Source organism: Equus caballus, chromosome 26, assembly GCF_041296265.1.
Source record: "Equus caballus isolate H_3958 breed thoroughbred chromosome 26, TB-T2T, whole genome shotgun sequence".
Taxonomy (NCBI): Eukaryota; Metazoa; Chordata; class Mammalia; order Perissodactyla; family Equidae; genus Equus; species Equus caballus.
This window is the reverse complement of record NC_091709.1, coordinates 37,150,612-37,178,532: the sequence shown is the minus strand read 5'-3', so window position 1 is coordinate 37,178,532 and position 27,921 is coordinate 37,150,612. Positions and strand designations below refer to the sequence as shown.

The window sequence follows — 27,921 nt, the reverse complement described above, 5'->3', positions numbered from 1 at the left end:
GAAAATGGATCCCAGGCCCAGGCGGGGCTGTAGCGGGGCCTGAGGCGAGGAACTACGGCGTCTCTGAAGAGAGGTGCCATGGAAGGCTACGTGGCGCCCTATCGGTCCTTTGGGAACAAAAGGGTCTGGGAAACGTTTACCTGGAAAGTTCCTGTTGAATTTCCCGGAATTTACTGACCACGAAAGACCTAAATATCTGCTCGATGTTGGTCGCCATGGCGTCCGCTCCGTTCTCTCAACTCCTCCTCGCTAGTCCTCCAGGCTCCCAGCATGCCTCGGGAGGAGGCGCAGCGGCCAATTCCGTCTCTCGGCGTCCTGATTGGCTCCTGTGAGAGCGACCAGACCGGCACGTTCCGCCGCTGGACCAATCAGTGAAGACGGCCCCGCTCTCCTCCGCTGTTTCTGAGCGGCTGGGGTAGAGATGCTGACGTTTGCGCCGCGCACGACTGTGTCCGCCATGTTAGTGACTGACGCAGGCGCCATTACAGGAGAAGTCTCTGTTGAGGCGACTCTGAGCTTAAGTTGCCAGTCTCCAACGGTGTTTGGGGGGGCTTAAGAGGCTTTCTTTAGCCACCGAGCGCCTGAGATTAAATGCCACGAGGAAAGGGAACAAGAAGGGCAACATGATGTTTGACACGGGCCCCCCCCCCCCCCCACATTCCCGGGCGGCGCCAAGTTGAGTTTCAGCGGGGACTAGCGTCTGGGAAAACATTCATTAGCGCCCGCCCCCACTGTGGTGCTAGCACGAAGAACACGCTGTCGCCCCATCTCTCTCCCAGAGCATCCTATAGTCGGCCCCCTTTCTTTTTTTTAAGCCACAGGCGGGCGGTCCTGAGCGACCTGCGTTCAGAGCCTGGTGCATTCTAGTCTCGTCAGGAGCCAGGCGCGTCACGAGACTTGGACGCGCTGGCTGCTCGGTTCCGCCTCGTTAGCCACACACAAGCGGCTGAACGTGGAGTTAGCCTTTGGGCGCTACCCCTCCTCCCTGCTTAGGAGGCTCTCGGGGGGAACAGGGACGCTCCCTGGGCCTGCCCCTCTGTGTGCCATGAGGAACGCGCCTCGCTCCGGAGGAGACTCAGGCCGCGCCCGGGGCGGGACGGGGGCGCGCTCAGCCCCGCGCAGCACGGACACGGGCCGCGCCGACCAATGGGGAGGCGAAGCCCCCGCGGGGCGGGCGGGGAGCGCGGGCGCCGGATCCGCGCGGCGATATCCGGCGCGGCCACGCGAGGGGGGTCAGTGCGACCTGCGAGACCGCCTTGTGTCGGTGCGTAAGCCCCCTCCGCTTTTCAGTCCATTTATGCTTTGGTCGGGGGATTTCACGTCAGGTGTTGACTGGAACTGTAGGACCTGGTTTGGCTGTCGGAATTTCCATCTTATTTTGAAATGCCGTGGGTCGGGGGTGACCATGTGCTCTTCACTTCTGCAGACAGGTTTCCATTGGCTCTAACACTATCCCTGCTTTCTAAGATGTCGGGGCATTTTTGCATCTCTAGGCTTTTTTTAGGTCGCAAACGTAAATTGCATATGTTCTCGTTATGCACCCATTGCCTCTTGCAGATTATTTACTCCACTTTTGTCATTGGTTTCTACTTTATATCATTCCCACCAAATCCTTTGAAATGGCTTCAGCTGGGTCTCTTATTCTCGTGATAAGTTACCCACCTAGGTGACTGAGGCCTAAGAAGGTTAATTGAGTCCATCAAGGTATTCCAGCTAACGGGACAGAGTCTCAGCCCAAACCAAGGCACTCTGACTGGAGCCGAGGCCTCCTCCCCGCTCCAGGGGTAGATTCCTTCCAGCTACGTCCTCATGCTATTCCAGTGATCCACTGTAGTGACCAGGACGGTCTCTGTCCCTGCTCCTCCTGTTCAAACTGAACGTAATGTTTTAACCCTAGATTCAAACGTGTATTTCAGATATTTCAACACACGTGGCAAATCTGTTTGCCATTAAACTAAAATAGCTTTTCCCTCTCTAAGAGGATAATGTTGCATTTTTTTTCTTCCTCAAATTTTCAATGATCGCTGTCTCAATTGTTAGAATATCTGAAGCAAGAGTGCATCCATTGGAACCCAGGCTCCACCCCCTCTTAGCTGTGTGACGTCCAGCAAGTTACTTAACCTAACTGGACCTCAGTTTCTTATCTGTAAAGTGGGGATGGCAGTGGTATCTAGCTCATAGATTTCTTATGAAGATTAAATGAGGTAATTCATGAAAAGCATTTAGAATAGCATCTGGCACAAAGTAAGTACTCAAAAAATGTTAGTTTATTTTATCAGCTTAGGTTTTTCTTTAAATGTGTAATCCTAGCATCTCGCAAGAAGTTACCGATTTCAGTTTTCTTTCTCCTGTTATCAGTCTGCCTTCTACGTAATTAAATGTCTTCTGAAAATTAGTAAATTAATGTGATGAATTATCCATTCCTGGCTTTTTTTTTCCCCTGTTAGAACTACTTTCTGTCCCTAAAGTACTATAATTTAGGTAAAAGTAATAAAATATAACAAGTTAGGACTTACTGTTGCTAAGTGTCAGAAGTTGCACTAATTGTTTATAAATGTCATTTCAGTTAGTCCTTTCATAGCCTCCTAAGGCAAGTTCTCTTCCATATTTTAAAATGTGAAGAAATTGAATTACGGATAGTAAGAGCCTAGCCAAGGTCACACGGCTAACTTGAGTTGAGAGATAGCTGTTGTGCTCATCCAGCCCAGAATCAAGTGCCAGAACTAAAGTGAGACAAGTTCAAATTTGATTTTTTCCTTCTCTACCAATTTTCTAACATGTGGCCCGAACTCTTTAAATCAGGGGTCAGCAAACTATGGCCCTTGTGCTAAATCCTTCCTGCCACCTGTTTTGGTACAGCCCACCAAATAGGAATAGTTTTCATATCATTAAATGGTTGGGAAAAAAAAAAAATAAAAGGAAGAATGATGTTTTTCACACATGAAAATCATATGAAATTCAAATTGCAGTGTCCATAAATAAAGTTTTACTGAAACAGCCATGCTTATTCTTTACAAACCTCTGGTAGCTTCCTGTTGCTTGTGGCAGAGATAGGCAGACTATGACGTACACACCACTGCCTGTTTATACTGGACATGACCACATTCATCCACTTATGTGTTGTCTACGGCTGCTTTCGTGTTACAGCGACAGAGTTCAGTAGTGGCAACAGAGACTCTCTGGCCCTCAAAGATGAAAATATTTACCATCTAGCCCTTTATAGCCCCCAGTCTTAAATATTTCTTCCAAGTTATGATAACTTTAAAGTCTATTATAGATCTCAGGATTTCAAAACAGTTATTTCAAATTTGAGGTCTAAATTTAAAACATCAGGACTCATTTTTAACTGAGGCTTGATGCTTAGTAAATCTTCTAAAAGAGAAACCCAAAGAAGGGTGAATATTCATAGTTTTTTTTTTTTTTAACAGGTAAAGAGCTAAGTCACTGTTTCACTCCTTAACCTAGCTGTCTAGGCCAGTCTGCCTCATTGTTAAAATACCTCCCTAGGGGTCAGCCAGGTGGCACAGCGGTTAAGTGTGCACATTCTGCTTCTCGGCGGCCCAGGGTTCACCAGTTTGGATCCCAGGTGCAGACATGGCACCACTTGGCATGCCATGCTGTGGTAGACGTCTCACTTATAAAGTAAAGGAAGATGGGCATGGATGTTAGTTCAGGGCCAGTCTTCCTCAGCAAAAAGAGGAGGATTGGCAGTAGTTAGCTCAGGGCTAATCTTCCTCAAAAAAAAAAAAAAAGTACCTCCCTAAACCTTAGGAGTACTGTCATGTTTCTCAAATTATGAATCCTAACTTTTCACAAATGAATTCTTGGAATAAAATGTCACTTGTATAATTACAAATGACTACTTAAACCATATTTATAAATTGTGATTTCTAAAGTATGTGCATTCTAAAATATCAACTGTGGTTTTCTTTCTGCAGCTTCCATTTTCCTTTTGAATTCCTGCTTTGCAGACAGCAATGGCAGCCCGAGTACTAGTAATTGGCAATGGAGGAAGGGAACATACGCTGGCCTGGAAACTTGCACAGTCTAGTCATGTCAAAAAAGTGTTGGTTGCTCCAGGAAATGCAGGCACTGCCTGCTCTGAAAAGATATCAAATACTGGTAATTATGTTTTAAAGTGGGGAGTAATAGTTAATAATTGTAAATGATAAACTGTCAACTACATCTCTTCTTTATAAGGTCAATTGCTATTCACATTTGAATACTTTTTTAACCTTAACATTTATGTGGTAATTTGAATACTTGGCATATGTTGTAAATTTAAGGTATCCTATTCAAAATGTGGCAACTCCTTGTCTTAAATTGTTTTAAACCTTATAAAACACATCCATTGAAAAAGTCACAAGTGTCTAATATAGGTTAAAGACATTTGTATGTATATTTTTGGAAATGAGAAGTTAGGCAGTGCTATTAAATATAAAAAGTTTTGCCAATTCTAACTCCATAATAAATCTTAACACTTATCTCTTCCACTAGTAAAAATAGAGAAATGAGCAGGTCATATGCTATATTAAACTCTTCAGTGGCTTCTCATAGTACTTAGAATAAAACTCAAACTCCTTAACATGCCTTCCAGAGCCCTTTGTGATCTGGCTTCTGCCTGCCTTTCCAGCCTGATCTTATATATAGTCCATTATTTTCTTTCCACTTTCCACTCCTCTATCCATACAGTCCTGCCAATTTCCCAAACACAACTCACTTGGACTTTGTATGTGTTCCCACCCCTAGCATGACTGGCTCCTTATCATTCAGGTCTCAACTTATACGTTACCTTCTCAAAGAGGTCTTTCCTAAAGTTTCTGAGTAAAGCATGTCCACTTCCATTTCATTTGTCTTCAATCATGAACCGTCTGTATTTATTTTTACTTTTCTGTGTCTGTCTCCTGTCTTTTTTGCCCCCAGAATGTACGCTACATGAGGGCAAGGGACTCATCTGAGATTTTTTTTTTTTTAAGATTTTTTTTTTTCCTTTTTCTCCACAAAGCCCCCCAGTACATAGTTGTATATTCTTCGTTGTGGGTCCTTCTAGTTGTGGCATGTGGGACACTGCCTCAGTGTGGTTTGATGAGCAGTACCATGTCCACGCCCAGGATTCGAACCAATGAAACACTGGGCCGCCTGCAGCGGAGCGCGCGAACTTAACCACTCGGCCACGGGGCCAGCCCCAAGGGACTCATCTGTATGCACCATGCCGAGTACCCTGTGTGGCACATAATATTTCTGGGGAGAAGAACGTAGACCCAACAAGGGGTCACAAACTAGGAGAAGATAATTGTGTACATAGGGCTAAAAATAATAAGAAAAAGATAAATAAAATATCTACTTCCCTGGGATCTTAACTCTGTGGGTGAGATACTGTATTTGTTTATTGAAGAACTGGCACATTTTATCTAGATACAATTGATGTCGTGCAGGCCAGCCCATGAACATCTCCCAAGATTGTCATGAGACTGCTACCACTTGCAGCAACAGAGGTTAGGTGTGTCCTCTTCCTCGTGCCACCCTCTGCTGTGCTGAGGTAGTTGGCTCTGCTCAGCCCACTTGTGTTTGCAGCTACTAACCCAGAGTGCATGGTACCCCATCCTTATCCCACTCAGGCAGTTACTGTAGATTGAGAACTCAGTCCTTTCTAGGCTTGTCATCTGCACATCACAGATATCATGTATGTGCAGAGTAACGTGATATGCAGAGTAATATGTGAGACTTCAGCCAACTTAAGGGTGGTGGTCCAGATACAGTGAAGCAGGAGAGCACCTATAGAACCAAGCTGTGCTTAGGATATGGTTGATCCTATTTCTAGTTACTTAGAACTCCATCAAGAAAGAAAATTTACCTGGCTTGTAGGTTGGAGAAGTGAGCTTGGTCTTAAAATCATCACTCAGTTCTTAGCTTGAACATCTCTACACGAAGTGACCCTTCCTGACCAGAAAAAGCCTCCTGGTTCACCTCATATTAAATCTGTTCACACTTGGTATTTTTTTCCTTGTATATTTATTACCCAACATTCCCATAGGGGAATATGAGTATCCTAAGTGTGAGGACCCTGCTTTTTAACATCTTAACCCCAGTGCCTAGGACACTATCTAGCACATAGTGTTTCTCAGTAAGTCTTGAGAGAATGATGCTGAAAGACCAGTTTCTGAGTAAATTTAGTGATGCACTTTTGTCTGCTATGCAGTCAACACTAGTGACATAGACACCGTACTTGAGAAAATACTTTATAGCTCTTTTGGAAGCTTACTGGTATTTTCATCTAACTGGATACAGTGATAGCAGAGAACTGAGTTGGTTAGCCTAATGCACTCTGCTCTGAATTTCTCATGGTGAAACCATCATCTCTACCAATAAAAGAAAACAACAGTTAACAGGCATACCAAAGTATGGTACTTAGTTTTCAGCATGACACTTAGTTAAACGAAAAATGTTTCTGTAAGTGAGGTGAGTTTCTTTTTTCTGTTCACTAGCCGTCTCCATCAGTGATCACGCTGCCCTTGCTCAGTTCTGCAAAGATGAGAAAATTGAATTCGTAGTTGTTGGACCAGAGGCACCTCTGGCTGCAGGTAAAGTTCATTTCTGTTTATTGTTACGGTATATGCAGTGCCAGCAAGAGTTTAGAGATCATCTAATCTAATTCATTTTACAGGTGAGGATTTCTAATATAATAGGGTTTGAAAAAGAGCTTTCACTGTCTTGAAATTTATGGGTCCTGGATTTCTTTTCCCAAGTATCAGCAATGTGATGAATCAGACAGAAAATTTGCAGCCGTGGGAAACATTTTATATGTTTTTATTCTGCTCTAGTGTCTATTTAATAATCCATGTATTTTAATATAACAAATAACTTTTGCTGGATTTGAATCATATTTTAGTAGCATTTTTATATCCTGTAGACAGCATGAAAAACTTCTTCTCTGCCACCATCACCTGCCTGATCTCAGTGTACATTTAGTCTGATCCTAATTCTTCTTCCAGTTTGAAAAGTCCCTGCAGAGATCTTGGCTCACCTAAGGCTGCTTGTTTCCATCAATAGGAATTGTTGGGAACCTGACGTCTGCAGGAGTGCGATGCTTTGGTCCCACAGCAGAAGCAGCTCAGTTAGAGTCGAGCAAAAGATTTGCCAAAGAATTTATGGACCGACATGGAATCCCAACTGCGCAGTGGAGAGCTTTCACCAAACCTGAAGAGGCCTGCAGCTTCATCATGAGGTAGATAGAAGACTGCCTGTGGAGAGCAGTTGTTTTGTTATGATCTTCAATATATAGGTCAAGGGGCCTGCCCTGTGGCCGAGTAAAGTTCACACACTCTGCTTCACCAGCCCAGGGCTTCACTGGTTCAGATGCTGAGCACAGACCTAGCACCACTCGTCAAGCCATGCTGAGGCGGTGTCCCACATAGCACAACCGGAAGGACCTACAAGTAGAATATGCAATTATGTACTGGGGGCTTTAAAAGGGGGAAAAAAAAAAGAAGACTGGCAACAGATGTTAGCTCAGGGCCAATCTTTGGGAAAAAAATATATATATCTATAGGTCACTTTTATGTCATGAGTTTATAATAAGATAATTATGGGAAAAAATTCATAACTATGTAGATCGCCTTTTTCCAACATCAATTCTATGCATATGGGATTCTATGCATATATAATTCTACAATCTTATGGCCTTGCAGAAAGATGAATTTTTTAATATTTATTAGTGAATGGTTTCTAGACATTTGGTTCTGCAATCATGTGCTCTTTTCACAGCCAAATTGACAAACACAGTGACATCTTACAACATAAAGGACAATTGATTTTTTTTTTCCATAAATAATTAACCAGAGTGAAGAATCATCACTGGGCCCTCTCGCACCACTACTCAATTCTAAGTCTTAAAGTTAAACATCGTTTGTTCTCTGTTATATGGAAAACATTGAGCAGTTAATGAATGTTAGTAGACAATGTTCCTTTGCCTGTTTTTGTTGACACTTCTCCCTGTTACCTGGTATGTTTTCCTTTTAGTTGAGTCTATTTCATTCTTTATTCATTCTTCCTCCTACAGGGTTTTTTAGACTCTAAATATTATTATTTCCTAGTAGCCAGATGCCTTGGGTAACTAACAATTTTGTCTCTTACTTGGGTAAGTCTCCTTCCAGATCTCCAGTCCCAGTCAACAGAAGAAACTCCCAGCAACAGTTTCTTGTGTGTACTTTGAGAAATGGTCTGTGTGTCCATGTTTGTATTGGTCTTAGACAGCCACATCTTCTACTTGAAATAGAGCACGATTCCCTGCTTTGTATCTTAAAGATCATTCCACATTCACGCTCTTCAGCTGCTTTATTCCTCCAAAAATTTTGCCTATCTGATCTCATGATAAGTGAAAAAAGTAAAATTATATGTACCATATGATCACAACTATAAATACGTAAGAAAAAAATCCTGGCGGGAATTCCATCAAAATGGATTTAGTATGATCAGTAATTTTTTTCTTTCTGCTTTTCAGTTGTTGCTTTAGCATATCATTACAAAATCCCAAAGCGTTTAAACTTTTAAATTACAAGGTTTTAGTGGATGTTGAAGATTGCTCTGTCTTCACAGTGCAGACTTCCCTGCTTTGGTTGTGAAGGCCAGTGGGCTTGCCGCCGGGAAAGGAGTGATTGTTGCAGAGAGCAAAGAAGAGGCCTGCAGAGCTGTCCAGGAGATCATGCAGGTAGGTGGCATCCTCTGAAGAAGTGTACAGTTTTCTAGTCACACTGGATACTCCTTAAGTTTACAAAATGTTCCTCAAGATAAGGAAAATATGTCTGCCAAACACACCAGTAAGTGATTTTTCATAATACTATGTAGTATAATTTATCTCTATATGAGGGGTATTGCAGATCCACACTGATGGCTAAACCATGATTCTATTATTTGGCAGTAAATTCTAGCATCCTTTCTTGTCTGCTACTGAAAGGTAGAAAATCCTCGGACTATAGAACATGTAAATAAATTCTCAACCATCCATAAGGACAAAAGTATTTGTCCTTTGCGTCCCAAGTCTAAGAAAAGTAAAACAATGGATTAATATATTTTTCTTTTCTTTCATGATCCATCTTGGTTGTTGTGGGTTCCCTCCCTTGTAGAAATCTATTTTCACAGACATTCTTTAGTATAATTATTGTAGGCAAACATATATAATTATAATCAAAAATAAGAATTAAATGGTAGTGATGAAAACATCTGTTTTTCCCTTACTGTATTTGAAACTGGAAAGCCAGCACCAGGAGAGTGTTAGTGATGTGTTCATTTCATCTGTACCAGTGCTAGCTCCACATCATTGCCACTTTAAAAATAGGGAACATTCATATGTTCCTTTGAGGCTTTCAGAACAAGAAAGGGAAATGACAGGACTAGTGCCATGGTCCATAATACAAGTGGTAGAAAATGACAACAGCCAGTTAAAAGCTTACAAGTTACCTCTTTTTTTTTTTTAAACTCTACAATAAGGATAAAGCTTTTGGAGCAGCTGGAGAAACAATTGTCGTTGAAGAACTTCTTGAGGGAGAAGAGGTGTCTGTACGTATATTCATCTTTTTGGCTTTTATAGAGTATAAGAAGCTGTGTTATCTGACCTATGAGTCCCAAAAAGACTTGATTTACCCTGGTTGCTCCCTCTAAAAGCATAAACCCATCAATTACAAAGGCATTTGTATACGTTTAGTATTTGGGATGCAAATGAAAAAAGAATTTATCCTCTTTCAGTCATCCCCAGTATCTCAATAGGGGATCTGAACTTATATCACAAATTATTTAAAGGGGGCAAAGGTTGAAATATTTTATGTTAAGAGTAGCTTGATTTTTTTCCTAACCTAGCTCAGAAATTACAGATCCCTCAGAAATTGAGCATACGAGATCTTCTGATTCTTGATGAAGGTAGCTTAGGGTTATTTATGTTTCAATTCATTTTACTTTAAAAAACGAAACTTTTCCTCTGGGAAGAGTTAAGATACATGTTATGGTTCTCCTTATTAAATTATTATCTTTACTTTTCTGGCAGTTGAAGTAAGTGGACTGTTTTGTTTTCTCTGCAGTGTCTGTGCTTCACTGATGGAAGGACTGTGGCCCCCATGCCCCCAGCACAGGACCATAAGCGACTGCTCGAGGGAGATCGCGGCCCCAACACAGGGGGAATGGGAGCCTACTGCCCAGCACCTCAGGTACTTCTCAGGGGCTCAGCTGAAGGTCGGCAGTAATTGTTAGGTCTTCTCAAAGAACCCTTAAACGACGCTCTTCTGTTTTGTTTTTATCTGTAAATGATACTACTGATCAGCAACTTGGTTTTCCTATTAAATGAAAAGGATATCTTCTAGTCTCACTCTGAAACTAACCTTTTCTAAAAGCTTTTGAAGAACTAACTTGAGTGCGGATTCAACAGATCCTTCTAGCCCCTCCTCTCCATATCCTATGTAACCCATGGGAGCCAATTATAGTCCAGAATTTTTATTCACCTTTGGATATACAGGGCCCAGCACATGAGTGCTCAGTAAGAGAGAGAGAGTGTGTGTGTGTTGAACTGAGAACCAAGCCTGACCATATTTGTTCTCTGGTCTTTCTACTTCATAATGGATCAGTAAAGTATATTTCCAAACAATTTCTGGATAATTTTTATAAGAAATCTGTGTTGACTGTTATAAGTAGATTAGCACTTCAGAACTCACTCATTCTTTTCGCTGATGATAGTCATAATCATTGTGCTAATAATATAGTGCCTTTTAGATACTTTTCTTGATTAAAAGATTGAAAACCAAACAGAATTTACCTTAGACTTTGTAAGTATTAAAACTACCATTTGATAAAAGTGATTTTGGTATAAACTATCTCTAATTCTTAACAACTAAATTTATAAACTCTCAGATTCTTAAGTTTATAGGCTATGAAACATGCATAGAATATACTGGAAGGATACAAAGAACCCTCAAGATGGGAGAGGGCTATTTCTTTTTTATTGTTTCAGGAAACTATTTTTAGTGAGCTTCAAGCATATGTCTGAAAATCTATAGGTTTAATAGTAAAAAGTGATTTAGCAGTCACTGAGTCCTGAAATGGTGGCTGACATTGATCAATAAATACCTAATCCAGCTTCTGCCTATGATAATTTTTACCTCTCAGAGGTCTTCTTTCCTATTTTATAAGAATAAGGCTGAATACCTACTTAATAAGGTCAATGTGAGGATTTTAAAAGTATATGAATTACAGTGCTCAGCCCATCTCAGGTAGTAAATACATGATAGTTTTCATTGTCCCCTTTCATTGTCTCATGTGGTACTACTTACAAGATAGTTTTTTAAAATGCTAATTACATCTAAATATTTCTGTCTGTTCCCCAGGTTTCTAAGGATTTGTTGCTAAAAATTAAAAACATCATTCTTCAGAAGACGGTGGAGGGCATGCAGCAGGAGGGTATGCCATACACAGGTAAGCACATTGGTGTTGTTGGGACATTGTTTGTAGAGCAACTTTACACCTTTGACAGAACTTCCCCATTTTGTCTTTTTCACCACCTTTTAATTGACCACTGTTGTAACATTTGTTGTGGTTATTGCAAAACTTCGAGTATTAGAAATTTGTGTTCTAGTTTTCATAATCACAAAACGTCGTCATTATACATTTTTTTCTTCTTTTTTTAATGAAGGTGTTCTCTATGCTGGTATAATGCTGACCAAGGATGGCCCAAAAGTTCTGGAGTTTAATTGCCGCTTTGGTGATCCAGAGTGCCAAGTGGGTAATCATTAAAGATAATATGAAGTATTACTTTGTAGAAGATATGTGTTGTTTTAATCGCAGGATTTATCAGCCTTGAAATAATTACCTTTGAGAAATATATACACATTCTGCTAGTATCCCAGTGAGTAAAATGTCTAAGGAAAACTAAAATTTCCCTGAATTGCCATGTCAATTATGTTTTTCCAGGTGATCCTCCCACTTCTTAAAAGTGACCTTTATGAAGTGATTCAGTCTACCTTAGACGGCCTGCTCTGCACATCTCCTCCTGTTTGGCTTGAAAACCACACCGCCGTAACTGTTGTCATGGCAAGTAAAGGTTATCCAGGAGACTATACCAAGGGTGTGGAGATAACAGGTGAATATCAGACAACAGAAGGTTGAATTACAATAGGACGAGTGACCAGCGCCACAGTCGGCCTCCCTCCCGTGCTATGCTATGCTCCTTTTAAGGGCGTAAGGCCATCACAAACCTTTCAGGGCTTCTTAACATAACCATGTTGCTTGTTGGATATGGGTGTTCAAATATCCAAAATTATTGGATTTAAAGAACTGCCATCCATTTCCCTTGCTGCATGAGGAAGACTTACGTGGGCCTCGCCAAGTTTCCAGAGTATCACCCTGTGCTGCCTTTCCCTTCCACCGTCCAAGAGCCAGGAAGATAATGGAAATATATGAGAGGTAGAGGAACCTTAGTCTGAACTACGTCAGTGAGATGAGTTTCAGAGTCATGATCTCTGAATGATCACAGATGGACACCCCAGTTTGCAGTGTACCCCATGCTCACTTGGATGGTAGAATTAAAACAGTTTCAAAAGTATAGCCTTCTCTTTTGTTTCTCTTTACAGGAGATGAGCCATCTAGTTAAATGATGTTAAATAAAACAGTATTAAAATGCCAGATAAGTTCCAGTGTTAAAAGACCTCTATGATCCCTCACAGACTGTGGTTTGGCCTCCCTCAGTACCCCAATAATGTGTGTGGGTACCTAAGACTGAGTGCCCCTATGTTATAAAAACTTAGGGAAGACATATAGTAACAAATTACCGAATATGATGCTAAAGAGAAATGGAGATGGAAAAGGACAAACTGGGGATAGAAGAATGATTTTTTTAAAAATTAGGAAGTTATCTTTGGTCATTTTAGAATATATGGTTTACTAATATTTTAAATGTAAAATTATATATGAGAGCTTAAAAATAATTCAAAAGAAAATGAAGCCAGGGATTTTAGACTGAGTCTGAAACCTAAGTTAAATCAAATTTGTCTTAAAATTTTACATTGTTACATTAGACACAAGACTAAGAATATGTTTTACATTGCAGGGATCCTATTGATTATTTTAAAAAGAAAGAAAGAAAACCACTTTACTTAGATGGCTATGATAAAGAAAAATTCCTTTACTTTTAAATAAAAAATGTGATCAAATGTGATATTTTTTCCTTGATGTTCAGGTTTTATTCCTGTTTTTTTGATCAGCTTCTTGTCAGGAGAAAATAATTTTGTACTTCCAAGTCCCAAACTTTTCAGGCCTTAGCTTCTTTTTTCTTTCTCCTTCATTTAAACAATAGTTCTTACATGAGATTTATGATAACAGAAGATTTTAGGAATACGCTTGTTACCCTAGAGCACAACAGACTGTTCTTAGAAGAAAGGGTCTGTTTACTATTATATTGCATTAATTCCTTCCTGAGAGGAATCTTGTGAAGAGTCATTTAAGTGAAATAATGATTTTATTTAAAAAAATTCTGGAAATTATTAACCACTTTACAAGTGCAGAATATTGATATTGGAAATAACGTGTCAAACATGCTCTCTTTCAGGGTTTCCTGAGGCTCAAGCTTTAGGACTGGAGGTGTTCCAAGCAGGCACTGCCCTGAAAGACGGCAGAGTGGTGACTAACGGGGGTAGAGTCCTTTCCGTAACAGCCATCCGGGAAAATCTCATCTCGGCCCTTGAAGAAGCCAAGAAAGGACTAGCTGCTATCAAGTTTGAGGGAGCCATTTACAGGAAGGACATCGGCTTCCGTGCCATAGCTTTCCTCCAGCAGCCCAGGTAAATTTCTTACGGTGCAGCTGCAGAACTGGCATAAATGGCTATGCAGAAAGTTCCATTAACCCTGTCCTAAGGCTTTCTATACTCTCTTCTCTCTGTGGGACTGACCTGATTGTGATTTGCATTTAGTTTACATCAAAACTAGTTACAACAGTATTCAAATGAAAGGGAAAAAACTTTATGATAGCTCCTTATGTTTGAAAAGTTTAGTAAAATCACAGTGATAGTAAGGATTTTTTCACATTGTGCACTTTAAATATATACAATCATTTGTCAATTATTCATCAATAAAGATGGGAGGAAAGGATTTTTATTCCGTGAGTTATATATTTAAATATTACTGTTGTATTTATATCTTAGTTCCTTCAAGGTGAAAATGTTGGTCATCTAACTTTCCAACTTAATTCGATTATACCATAAATTTTGACAGTCTCATTTTGTCACTGTATTTATATCTATTACTGAAATGTATTTTTTGACCCTTTATTGATTATGTATTGGCATGTACAACTATTCTTTTGTAAAATCAATAAACTATTAATTGCAAATGTGGATGTTTTTATTTCTTCAGTACATATCACAGTTACTATTGTTCAGTGAGTTCATCTATGAGAAATAAATATGTTTTAGGACAAAAATGAGAAATTTTTAGCAACTTGATTCAAGCTATACTGTTACTGATAGGCAAATTTTTATTAAATACTGGAATTTTTTTAGAATTAACAACATTAAAATACCGCACCAAAATTTTATTTTTCGTTTTAAAATCTCTAGATTCCACTGAAATAACCTATTTCAAGGGACTACAATCTTAATACTAGTCTAAGTTCTTTAAATTAAAGATGAAGAAAATGAGAGGCCACAATGCCAGCTACTATTGAGAAAAGGTTTTTTTTAAACCAGTAGAACTTCGTTTCCTATCTGAGTATGACCCTGGACTGCTAATTTTGTTGGAGTTAACTGCCAAAACTCTCAACTCTGTACTCTGACACCTTATTTCTAACAAAACTACATATTCTTGTCTCACTGCATCCCACTAAGCCACAGTTCTCATTTTTGTAAGGCAAGACTACTGAATTCACAGTGCCATTCACAAACTTGATCTCTAAATGTACTGCTCCAACATTTGGGCCCTATAGAGGGAAATGACGCGCTGAATGTCATTGTCTGGTTTTGCTTTTTTCGTAGTTTTTTTTATCTTGTTTTTTTACGGTCTTCAGCTATAAGGAAACTGATACAATTCTCTATTATTGCAATAAGAGCTCAGTTTCATTATTTAGAGATTGCTTTGTAGAGTTCTTTTAATCCTAATTTTCACTTTTTGACTCAGTTTTGGCACTCCTTTCCTTCCCATATCAAAATTGAGCAGAGAAAAGTTATGGCAAAATATCGCTATATTTAGTTGCCTGTGAGAAATACTTCTAGAAGAAATAGTTAAGTTAGAGAAGTAGTTCTCAATAGTGATGATACAATTGAATCAACTGGGGAGGTTGGTTAAACACCTTTCAATTCCCAGGGCCTACCCTAGACCAGTTAAAATCTATGGATGGAGCCCAGTACCTTAAGGGATATGAAAATCACAAGGGATATCTTCTGCTTTAATTAATATTTTAAGAGTAAAATAATTTTCCTTGGCATTTAGGTGGTGTCTTAGGTTTTCATTTATTTATTTATTTAGGGGCCTGACTTACAAGGAATCTGGGGTAGACATTGCAGCTGGAAATATGCTGGTCCAGAAAATCAAACCTTTAGCAAAAGCCACCTCCAGACCAGGTAAGTCAGATCCTGTCCTTTGCTAATTTGTTAACTTTGACAAACATTGAATTGATTGCGGCTTTGTAGTTTACTGAGGAAAATGTTCCAAGTTAATGCCAGCTTGCTATAAGTCTTGCCCTACTTAAGCCAAACCCATAGTCTTCTGCTTTCTTGTCTCTAATATTAAGAAAAGCATTTTTTATCCATGGTGTTAAATTCAAAAGGATATGTCTGCCCCTTTAATGACTTTCTTGATCAATTCATTGAGTATGCGGTGTGTGTCTCCCATTGGCAGGAAAGGCGTCTCTTGTTTTAGCTATTCTTATGAAGAAGGGGTTTGTACATTCACGTTTAACTAATGTATCGAAATGCAACAAGTAATTAATTTCCTCTCCAACAGGCTGTGACGTTGATCTTGGAGGTTTTGCTGGTCTTTTTGATTTGAAAGCAGCCGGTTTCAAAGATCCTCTTCTGGCCTGTGGAACAGATGGCGTTGGAACTAAACTGAAGGTAATCAGACACCTATGTGAATAAAGGCCTTTTGTAAAAGATAAGGGAGAATTTACTGTATATCAAATACGTATTTTTCCTCTCTTGACATGTATGCACTAAAGAGAACCACACCAAATAACCATATAACATGGCTAAAATATCTACATGTTTCTGACAACATGATATTATTGAGGCTAAATATGGATAGAAGGGTTATTTTAGGAGATAAAAGGGATACTTTTGGACCAAGTGGCTTATCAGAATTTAGTGTTCTTTTGTCTTTAGGTGTTCAGAGCAGCTAGCCAAAAGTCGGTGATATTTGTTAGCCTCCATTACAAATTGAGGAGATTTAATTTGGAGCTGTTTCTCTTATGTGGATGTTTATATTTTTTTCTCTAGATCGCCCAGCAGTGCAATAAACACGACACCATTGGTCAGGATTTGGTCGCCATGTGTGTAAATGATATTCTGGCACAAGGAGCAGAGCCCCTCTTCTTCCTCGATTACTTTTCCTGTGGAAAACTTGACCTCCACACGACCGAAGCTGTTGTTGCTGGAATCGCAGAAGCTTGTGGAAAAGCTGGATGTGCTCTCCTTGGTATGATCATCTATTTTAATCATGTGTCCTTCTTCTGGCTGTATTTCAGCCCTATTTATAAACATAATCGGTATCACTATAGCTAACAAGAGAAGCCGTATATCACAAGATGAGACAAATAAAATATAGATAATACTACCTGAAGAAAACTTAGACCTCGGTGCCCTCAGACGCCTCCTCAAGGGTTTGTCCCCCAGTCTCATACTCCCACACTGTCAGCCAGGCCTTATCTTCCTCGCCAGTCTTTGCCACCGTGTCCATCCCCGTCTTTCTCGATGGCCTCCAGACAGACAGGGTAGGAGTTATTTCCTCCTTACTGGCCCTGCAGCAGAGTCAGAAGAGTCCCGGCATTCTAAATCTTAACTTAAGCCTTATTTTCCCACAGAAGTGAAGCTAAGAATAAACTGTACCCAAGATTTATAGAAATATTGCTAATATATATATGAGAGTTTTGAGCAAAGTGAATTTGTAGGCTGACCAAGGAACGAAACTACCTCTTTTATGTTGTCTTTGTGGACGAGTCTGTCCCAAAAGCCAAAATTGCCTTCAACCGTCTTTTAGAATAGTTCCTAATTTGGAGTCTGCCTGCCTAGACTCTGTCTTTACGTGATTTAATCGTAAAGTAAACTGTGGTGTACTTTGCAGGCCAGGCGTTTGGAGTTAGGCCAGCCTAATTAAATCACTTCCGTAAGCCTGTACTGTCATCTGGAAGGTAGAGTCATCGGAAAGATCGAATACAGGTGAAAGCAGTTCTCAAACTAAACTGCTATGGAAATGACATATTCAACTGAGCATTCATCCGGAGAAAGGAAGGATGTTTGGAGGCTGCACTCACCCTTGTGGAAATTAGTGCTGTTTCCCCGGAAATCATGCTTGGTTGAAAGTTGTGCGAGGCACCTAACAGAGTACATTTTATTGCATATTTGCGGAATATAGCCACATATTTAATTGTTCTTATGAAGAGTGGCTCAGACTACTGCCTAGACAGGTTTATAAATATTGTGTGATTTCTTTGCTCTTCTTTTATCTTCCTGCCAGGAGGTGAAACAGCAGAAATGCCTGACATGTATCCTCCCGGAGAGTACGACCTAGCCGGTTTTGCCGTCGGCGCCATGGAGCGGGATCAGAAACTCCCTCACCTGGAAAGAATCGCTGAAGGGGATGTTGTTATCGGAATAGCTTCATCTGGTCTTCATAGCAATGGATTTAGCCTCGTGAGGAAAATTGTAGCGAAATCTTCCCTCCAGTACTCCTCTCCAGCACCTGATGGCTGTGGGGAGCAGACCTTAGGTAAACGCACTCACATTTAAACTCCTGCTTAGAAATGTCTGAGCAACCAGTTAGTGCGGTTAGTCTCTCGTTGTTTAAAGTTAGAATGGGATAAATCACATTATCCTGTTACAGAATTGTTTTTTATATATGCTTTGGTTTTATATTTATAGGCTAAGTTTCTGTCATCTCTTTCCACTATACAGGAGACTTACTTCTAACTCCAACCAGAATCTACAGCCATTCACTGTTACCTGTCCTACGTTCAGGACACGTCAAGGCTTTTGCCCATATTACTGGTGGAGGATTGCTAGAAAACATCCCCAGAGTCCTCCCTCAGAAATTTGGGGTGGATTTAGGTAAGATTGATAACAGGAACTTTTGCTCAGAAAACCATTAGGAGAAAAACTCTGTGTGTAGTTGGTGCACATATGATTGTATATGGAAAATTCTTAATCATTGGGGTTTCTTGGGGAAAAAAATAGGACTGGCTTTTTTCTACCTCATTTTGCTTTATTAGCCATGTTTATAAGGCATAAAATCCTCTCATGTAATACTTTTGTAACATGGATTGTTATAAGCAGATCCTCTAAGGGGGTTGGTACTCTCGAGCTCTATCAAGACAGAACCAGGCTCATGCCAGGAAGGGAAGTGGTAGCTATTAGATAGTCCATGCAGGAGATAAAGAGGACCCAAACCAAGGCATGGAGAAGGGAGGCAGATTGGAGAGTTATTTTGTGCTTGAAAAGAGGAAGAAGTCCCAAGTTTCTAGTTAAGCAGGTGAGTAGATGGTAACGTGCATAACACAGGAGGATGAGTAGATCTGGAAGAGGAAGTGGGAATACAGGGTTTTAAATCTTCAGTGTGTTTACTGCAAGGTGTCTGTGAGCAGAAGTTGAGGCTGAAGATAAGTTGGGTGCAAAGAGTAATGGTCGTAGCCAAGAGAGTGGAGGGGACCACAAGGTTGTTCCTCAATGCTCTGTTCACAGTAAAGGTTGGCAGAGGTAGAAACTGAAAAAGAACGGTCAGAAGCAGGGAGTAAACCATGTAAAAGAATCATCAACTCCGTGGGAGGATTTGAACGTGATGCTGGTCCCCAGTATTAGGCGCAGCATACAGATCTAAGATGATGACCAGAAATAGGCCAGTATACTTCAGAGTTAGCTCAGAAAGCAGCTTGGTGAGGGTAGACACCACCCACAAGATTATTGTGGGGGGAATGAGTGACAGAGATGTACAGACAGTGAGTGGAGATTGTCGTTTCAAGAAACTTACTGGTAAAAAGGAAGGGGGAGTAATAACTTAGGCTCATGGCAAAAGTGAGGGGCAAGGTTTTCCCTCCCTATTTTTACAAGGTGAGGAAACAAAGTCAGAGAAACTGCTCCATCTATGGTAGACAACTAATATACATTGGTTTGAGGGTGTAGAAACTGAAGAAGTTCACATAAAATAATGCTTTTTCCCAGTGAAGGAAGAAGGGAGTAGTGAGATGAGTAGACCTGGAATGGGGGCTTGAGGAGAGGAGGAAATAATAAAGCAGTCAAGGTCAGAAACAAGGATGAGACAGCAAGCAGCACTCAAGGTGAAGTTGAAGCTGGTTGTGTAATTTTTCTTCCAAAGTAAGAGCATGTTTAGGGCCGGCCCAGTGGCACAGCAGTTAAGTTCTCACATTCCTCTTCAGCGGCCCAGGGTTCGCCAGTTCAGATCCCAGGTGCAGACCTACACACTGCTTGTCAAGCCATGCTCTGGCAGGCGTCCCACATATAAAGTAGAGGAAGATGGGCACGGATGTTAGCTGAGGGCTAATCTTCCTCAAAAAAAAAAAAAAAAGAGCATGGGTAGTCTTGAAACAAGAACAGAAAAAAATAGATTGATTGGGTTGATCCAGTTGGGCTGGGCAGGTGGAGGGGTCAGTCATGGGGTGAAGCAGCTGTGGACGGCAGGTGAGTGGAAATGCTGAGCTAACTCTGGAGTCAGAGTATGTGAAGCTAGGAGAGAATCTGAAGAGTCAGAAATAGGTTGTGTAGAAGTGAGGACACAGGCAAAGTGAGCTAGGAGAGTCGTCAAATGGAGTTTCAGCCGGGACAGGCAGACGGGTTGAATGGAATCCCTTCACTGGCATAGTCAGGAGTTGGAGGGAACATAGGAGGATTAAATTAGTAGGTTAAGACATTCCTAGGATGGAAATGCTTTCCATCGAGCATAAACAACCTTAAGGAAGTATTCATCCTCCTCTTCAAGTCATTAAAAACAGTGGCATGCCGATGAATGGGGTCAAAGGAGGCAGGGCTGGTTTGTGCGTGTGCCGGTTTCCATGATGTGAGTACACCCATCCTGGCCAGTTTTTAAATGGCTGTTTTTAACAGCCTCTACGAGCCGGCTCTAGCACAGCACTAGTTAAAAATAACATAATGGTCACCACATCAGGGGCCGGCCTGGTGGCGCAGCGGTTAAGTTCGCACATTCCACTTCTCGGCAGCCCGGGGTTTGCTGGTTCAGATCCCAGGTGCGGACATGGCACCACTTGGCATGCCATGCTGTGGTAGGCGTCCCACATATAAAGTAGAGGAAGATGGGCACGGATGTTAGCTCAGGGCCAGTCTTCCTCAGCAAAAAGAGGAGGATTGGCGGCAGTTAGTTCAGGGCTAGTCTTCCTCAAAAAAAAAAGAAGGAAAAAAAAATGGTCACCACATCAGGAAATCGAGAGTTGATACGGCCATGTTCCTAAAAGCCATTATGTTTTGAGTTACACAAGTCTGTATCCCACTAAAAAGGGAAGTCACTTGCATCAGCCTCTGAGGTTCCTCCCAGGAATCATACTTTGACAACAGATTTAAGTAAGGAATTTTCAGCATTTAAGTTACAACTTGTTATATTATTCATGAGGTCCTTGGTCATTTGTAGAAACTAGGCACTTAGCCTGTCAGTCTTTTTTCCCATAAATAAATCCTTTATAAATCTTTTTGTTAAAATGAGGTCATAGTTCGGTAATCTGTTTATCCTGCCATTTAATATATCATCAACATCTGCCTGTCTTAATAACATCATTTTTGATAAAGAGTATTCCCCTTTTTTATGGATATACCACTATTTGGTTTTATGTTGCTGTTGACTTGATTAATAGAATAGTGAACATCATAGTAGCTAAATCTTTTGAGCTCAGCTTTTGAGAATATGCATTTCCCAGCTAGTAGAAATGGAATTGAATCTGATAGGGGAGAAGATTCATAGACAACTATGTACTGGGGCTTTAGGGAGAGGAAAAAAAGGGGAAGATTGGCAACAGATGTTAGATCAGAGCAGAGCTTTCCCAGCAAAAAAAAAAAATAGTAGTGCTGGTTGTAATTTCCATCGCTTTGTGTTTGTGCATGCTTTTACTTCACGTGAGCTGATAAGTCAATCAAACAACTCTTACCTGTTTTCAGATGCCCAGACCTGGAGGATCCCCAGGATCTTCTCGTGGTTACAGCAGGAAGGACACCTCTCTGAAGAAGAGATGGCCAGAACATTTAACTGTGGAATTGGCGCTGCCCTTATAGTATCAAAGGATGTGACAAAGCAGGTTCTGAGGGATATTCAGCAGCACAAGGAAGAGGCCTGGGTGATTGGCAGCGTAGTTGCATGTTCTGAAGGTAATCTCTCTTATTTAGTTGCTCTTAGGTATATAATCTTAAATATAACTGTGCCCTGCCTCACAAGCTCTCTGCCTGCCTTTTATTCCAGCTGTTGCTATGGCAACTATCTTTACACAGCTGTAACATGACAACACCCACACCAGTGACGCCACCTAACTCTTCATTCCTGCCTCAGGGCTCTGACATGTCTATATAGCAGTCATACGTGCACAGCTACACCCTGCAGGATAACCCTTGACCAGTGGGGTGAGGGCTAGTGCATAAGTTCTCACTTTAGGGACAGAGAAGGGATCGGTTCTGAGGCACACTCTGTATGGCTCCTTTGAGAGCCCCAGTGGAATCAAGCCCCGGTTGCCCACAGTGGTGACCAGTTTAATAACACACTGTTATATTGGCTCTCCTATATTGCTCTCCCCAGATCCTCACTGTGGTTCCTTGGATCACGTTGCAAAGTAATCTCCCCACACCCACAACCTTCTCTCAGGCTCTGCTTTGTGCTTCAGCTCAATTCAAGGAGCAGAGAGCAAGCACCGAAGAAATACAGTGTATTGCTCAGGACTCTGTTAGAAGTACTAGAAATTGGCAGAGTGGCAGAAAACACACCCAGATTAGCTAACAGATGTCAGGGCTTGTTGATTTTGTCTGTATTTGCCCTTCATTCCTTTATTGTGTAGGTGTCATTTTCAGGCAAGTTCTCCAAATACCGGAAAGATGTCTTGAGCCCATATCCTTCAGCTCGCATTGCAATAAGAAAAAGAGGCCCTCTCTTTCTCAACATCCTATATCAAATCTTCGAACGGGCTTGCTTGGGTCACATGCCTACCCTTGAGACCAGGAGGTCATAGCGTTATCACAGATGGAAGATTTGGAGGAGTGGGGACAGAACACTGGCAGACAGTAATATATCCACTGTATGCTTAGATAGAGTGATGTGCTATAGCTTTTAGTCGAAGTAGGTAATATTTGTTCCCTTTCAGGAAGTTTTTATGAAATGTTTAGTAATGTTAAGTAATACAGACCTATTATTTGTTTTAGTCTTTGCATATCATTTTCAGAATAAAATACAGTAGTCTAAAATTTGCATAAACTTTTACTTTTCTTTCTGTTATTACTGTTAATTCACAATTGTTCTTTACTTATTTATTGGGTGTGTTTGAAATGAAGGTTCTCCTCGTGTGAAAGTCAAGCATCTGATTGAAACCATGCAAATAAATGTATCGATGTTGGCAAATGGTGCCCTGAAAAATCATTTCTCTGTCCAACCAAAAAAGGCAAGAGTGGCTGTCTTAATATCTGGAACAGGTGAGATGTGGCTTCCTCTTTGCTATAGGGCTGAAGCAATGCTCTTCTCTTCCTCCTCCCACGCAAAGCCACCTCCTTCAGGTTGTGAGAATGCTGTCAGCAGAGCGGGGTGGGGCAGGGGGTCATTAAGGAGCGTTATCTTTTCTGCTTCCTCAGTCTTTCCACTTTTCTCAGGCATTTGAGACAGCTCCTAAAGGAAAAGTACAGGGTGTCAGGAAGATGATTGAAGAAGAAATCAGAAAAGATAGAAAGCAAGGAAAATCCAGCTTCCTTTGTATCATAGCTTTGTAGTTGAAAAGTCTTACAATAGTTGAGGCTTTTTAAAATTGTTAATAGTAATAACAATACAAGATTTATGTTTGACTTTTGTGGATAGAGGGGTACAGTAATAAGAGCATTGTGTCCTCTCAGATGGATATAGCATGATTTTTTCCACTATTGGAGCATTGCTATGAACATTCTTGTAAATATACAATAGGTTCTTAAGCGCATATCTGATTATTTCCTTAGGATACATTCCCAGAAGTGTAATTGCTTTACAAGTCCATTTTAAAGTCTCAATATACTTTAGGCCCAAGTCAGTGATAAAGCAAAAAAACTAGTGTAGGGGCCATGGTGGTTTATTCTTCCTGAGAGGGTTGATCTTTCTTTGAAAATCATGTTACACCGTTTCTACTGCTGTTATTTTACAGGAGCAATTACATATCCTAGAACCAAGTATGTTTTCATAAGCTACTAATCCATTACCCTAAGAGGAAGAGAATTTAAAAGCTTCACATATTTTTGCCAATCTTTTCGAAGACATTTATTTGGAAATCTTGACCATATTTCTCTTTTTAAGAAATGTGAGCTCACTTGTGTTTTTCTGTCTTTTTCAGGATCAAACCTCCAAGCTCTCATAGACAGTACTCGAGAGCCAAGTAGCTCTGCACACATTGTTGTTGTTATCTCCAACAAAGCTGCAGTGGCTGGATTAGATAAAGCGGAAAGAGCTGGAATTCCCACGAGAGTAAGTTACTTTGAAAAGTACCTTTCCTGCAGGCTGTATTTAAACCATAATCTGCCCTCTCAGGACCTGGGGCTTGGGGCACTTGTTCTTTGGAGTGCTGTATTTTGGGTGGATGCTGGGCTTGCCCTTCTGCTTCATCCTGTCCATTCCTTTATTCTTCATAACAGGTGTGTCTTCAGGTGGAAGGGAAGTATGGTCTATGGTTTTAAATTATTTTTGCTAATTTGTTGAAAAAGATTATACTTACCTTTTTCTCTTCCAGGTAATTAATCATAAATTATACAAAAGTCGTGTAGAATTTGACAATGCAATTGACCAAGTCCTTGAAGAGTTCTCCACCAGCATAGTCTGTCTTGCAGGATTCATGAGAATTTTATCTGGCCCCTTTGTCCGAAAGTGGAATGGTAAGCAAAAATTGTTTGACACCACATTGAGAAATCAACTGAAAATGGACTACAGGCTGGTTAACTGCCAAACAGTCCCAATCGTGAAATGTTTACCATGACATTTTATTTTGACACTGGTCATAATTTAATTTCCTTTGCCTTAGCCCAAGAATGACCCAATGGTGATTTATTCTCCTGCTGTCTGTATCAGTTTTCTTTGGCCTGCTGTAATTAATCACGTTTTCTAATATAGCTTAGGCTTATTTCACATTACTGCAAAGATAATATTTCATCTTCTGAATAAATATTCAGAAGAGACTTTTTTTACTTGTTTAGAAGCAAGAGAAAGTGATTCTCTGTATCCCAAAATGAAGAGTCCATCGTCTCCTTAGGAAGTGTAGACCATTGCCAGAAGATGGCAGAAAACGGCATTGTTGCCAGAAAACATAATACCTTGCATTATTGCCTTTTTCCACAAAAGTTTTGACTGCATCCTATTGTGCTTTTTTTGTGTACACATTTGGGCAATAAATCCATTTTCTCTCCAAAGAGTTTATGTTTTCTTAAGAGAATACACTTGTGGTGTATTATAAAAGCAGCACTGCCTTTGGTGACATAAGGCACAGAACTAACTAATCCAGCATCAGGCTGGTGGACATGCCACTCAGTGGTTGAGAGGCAAGCACGCTATACAAGAACCTCCTGTGTCTTTCTAATAGCATGTGCCAGCAATAAGCTGAGTTTTCTTCAAGAGCCCTGTGATCCAGATTAGACACCCCATCCCCTCACCCCCATCCAACTTTCAGTCACTGTAGGCCTATTCAGAGTCCCTTAGCGTGTCTTCAGCTGTGCAAGGCAGGAACTTGCTGCCCCCAGGGCCTCCTTGGATGAACCTGTATTTCCCTTTACCTCATTTCTGTCTTGGACAAAGAAAACACCCATCCCAGAGAAATCCTGCTTCTGTTGACTCCTGATTCTAGACAGGAAAGCATATTTTCCTTTGACAGAATACGTAGGACTTTTAAATTCTGACCACTGTGTTTTCATTAATTTCCAGGGAAAATGCTCAACATACACCCATCCTTGCTCCCCTCTTTTAAGGGTTCAAATGCCCATGAGCAAGTCCTGGACGCTGGAGTCACAGTCACTGGGTGCACCGTGCACTTTGTAGCTGTGAGTATGTCTCTTTCTACCAAAATATTATTAGTGTTTAGATGTAAATTTTACTGGCTAGAAGGTAATGTTCAAAACGTTTGCTTCCTTTTCCAGGAAGATGTAGATGCTGGACAAATTATTTTACAAGAAGCTGTTCCAGTGAAGAGGGGTGACACTGTTGCAACTCTGTCTGAAAGAGTGAAATTGGCAGAACATAAAATATTTCCCGCAGCCCTCCAGCTGGTGGCCAGTGGAACCATACAGCTTGGGGAAAATGGCAAGATCTGTTGGGTCAAAGAGGAATGAACCTCTTAATTCAGGAATGGAGTCAATTTTGAAAGAAGTCTGGCTGTTTGCATGGTGGCTTTTTGTTATGGACCTGGCCCCAAAGAAAAACTGATAGAAAAGAGGACCTCACCCTTACCTCTTTGGCCATTTTTTAATGAACAGAGATTCATTAAAAACAACTGGTACAGCATGTCTAAGACAGAGGTGTATTGTCTCCAGTAGTCTTTCAGGTTTACCTGTTTAGGACCTTCTCCTTCAGAATCAGGCTAGTCATTCAGAGTTCCTCTCACTTTCAGCCAACTAAAATACCAAAATTCTTAGTCTTTCTTATCCTCTATTTGTGACCAATATCACTTCCATTTTTTTTTAAGTTAACTGTTCTCTACTCTTTGAAGCGTTAACCAAGTCCAATAAGTTAGTATCTCTTCCCCATATTGTATATCTGTGCTGATTTGAATTGAGACTTACCTAATTATTCTGATCATAATTTAGTGTCATAAAATTTCTGGGTGGCTCCCATTTCTGAGGGATAGTTTCCTTTGTGCTTTGAAATATCATTAACATTCCTCTAATTATGGACAGTTTCTATAATGCCTAGATTTTAGCTTCACAGTTATTCTATGGATTATAAACATCCATACCTATATAAATCACTAAAGGGTTAAAGGAAGAGTTTTTGTGGCTTCTAGATTCAAACATAGGACTTTAGGCATGTTACTAATCCTCCCTGTCGGTTTCCCCATCTACTAAAGTAGATAAATGCCTATCATATGGTGGTTTTGATAATTAAATTCAATACATGTGAAGTGCTAAGAACAATGGTTGGCCCAGAGCAGGCACTCAAAGGTTAGCATTTATTTCATAATTCCTCCACATTATAAAGGCTGTTGTAATTCACTATTCATTCAACAAATACATCTTGAGCATAAAATCAAGAATGGTGATAGATGGAATATTGGAAGTGTGGTAGGTACTGTTTTGGAGAGGAATGAGGGCAGATGGAGGGCAATCCACCCAGACTAGTAAAGAGTATAATGGGACAGCGTGGATTTCCCACTCCAGCTGGTCATTTCCAATCTGGATATGCAATTCTGTAACTAGGAGGTCAAGGGTGACATAGTGGGCACTTGTGCATGACCCTGTCCCTAAGACACCAAGCCTAGTACCACATTTCTGTCATAGCTGAGTGAACAAGGAATGGCCACCTGGCCCAAAGGCAGCCAGCCATCCTTAGACTGCTGAGCAGCCTTCAAGGTGGTGTGGCCTGAGACTCTGCCTGCCCAGCAGGGTGCACCTTACTCAAAGGGTACCTGGAGCCTCTGTTCAAATCCTCCTTTGGAGTTTAACTCAAGACCTAACAGCAAAGGACTCTTACAGTACTTATATACAGAAGATAGTAAACTGTGGCCTTAAGACAGGAAAGAGTAAAGCGTCAAGAGGAACGGAGTGGAGCTGTGACAGACCTCTTCACCAACAGACCCTAATCACTGCCTCTGGTGCAGGCAGGCTTCCCCAGGCTGGGAGCTGGCTGATGTTACCCTTCCTCACTGACTAGGCGGCAGCTGCCATCAGGTGGGAAGTCCAGGCGCATCATTTCCTCATTTCAAAGGTATCTTATATGCCTTTGCTATAACAACAATTGATTCATTTGTTCTGGAGAATTCACTCAACATTATTAAACACCTATTACATATATGCCAAACACTGTCCTATGAAGTTTATGAAAAGTTAAAAGCTTTAAAGGAAAATGATATTGGTTGATAAAATCACATACTGTGGTGAAAGTGGAGGCTGGGACCAGGATGTAAATTAGAAAAGTCAATGTGAGCTTATGACTTTAGAAATAGAATTTTCTAACCCTTACTTTAATACTAATCTCCACTAAAAGGAACCTGGGCTTCGTGTAAAGTAGCTGATGCCATATCTTGGAAGAATGAAAATGTGTCTAAAAATCTGGTTGCCAGAAACCAAAACACACTTGAAAATAGCAAGGATGATACTGAAAGAACAAAGGAGTCAACTTAAAGGGCATCCCATGTCCAGTTTGTGATAAACTGAATACCGTTTGGACATGTTGAGTATGTGAGCAGCCATTAGTTTATAATGATACTCAAAGAGAAAAGGTCATTTAAGTTATGAAAAATCAATGCGAAAAAGAAGGGTGAAAACAAGATGTTAATATTTCATTAATGTAATAAATATGGATATTTATCATTTA

At 40.6% G+C, this 27,921-nt stretch overlaps 2 protein-coding genes across 7 annotated transcripts in view; one reads left to right on the top strand and one right to left on the bottom strand.

Moving 5' to 3' along the window:
* The window catches only part of SON (SON DNA and RNA binding protein), a 32,917-nt gene extending 31,741 nt beyond the window's left edge, over window positions 1-1,176 (bottom strand). For all 6 annotated transcript variants that reach the window (XR_011433016.1, XR_011433017.1, XM_023630063.2 and 3 more), the window contains exon 1: window positions 141-1,176. Coding sequence is in view for 4 of the 6 variants with exons in the window: in XM_023630063.2 (XP_023485831.2) it covers window positions 141-217 (77 nt within the window). In the remaining 2 variants the exon portion in view is untranslated. The remainder of the gene's footprint in view (window positions 1-140) is intronic.
* GART (phosphoribosylglycinamide formyltransferase, phosphoribosylglycinamide synthetase, phosphoribosylaminoimidazole synthetase) lies at window positions 1,085-27,921 on the top strand. Its single transcript, XM_001497921.7, has 22 exons — window positions 1,085-1,264; window positions 3,939-4,122; window positions 6,486-6,581; window positions 7,051-7,225; window positions 8,596-8,707; window positions 9,487-9,555; window positions 10,071-10,196; window positions 11,367-11,454; window positions 11,672-11,757; window positions 11,950-12,118; window positions 13,583-13,814; window positions 15,493-15,587; window positions 15,970-16,079; window positions 16,461-16,659; window positions 17,698-17,949; window positions 18,135-18,287; window positions 21,354-21,560; window positions 22,728-22,865; window positions 23,744-23,874; window positions 24,137-24,278; window positions 25,318-25,433; window positions 25,530-27,921. The coding sequence occupies exons 2-22, from the start codon at window positions 3,978-3,980 to the stop codon at window positions 25,719-25,721; spliced, it is 3,033 nt and encodes a 1,010-aa protein (XP_001497971.2). The 5' UTR covers window positions 1,085-1,264; window positions 3,939-3,977; the 3' UTR covers window positions 25,722-27,921.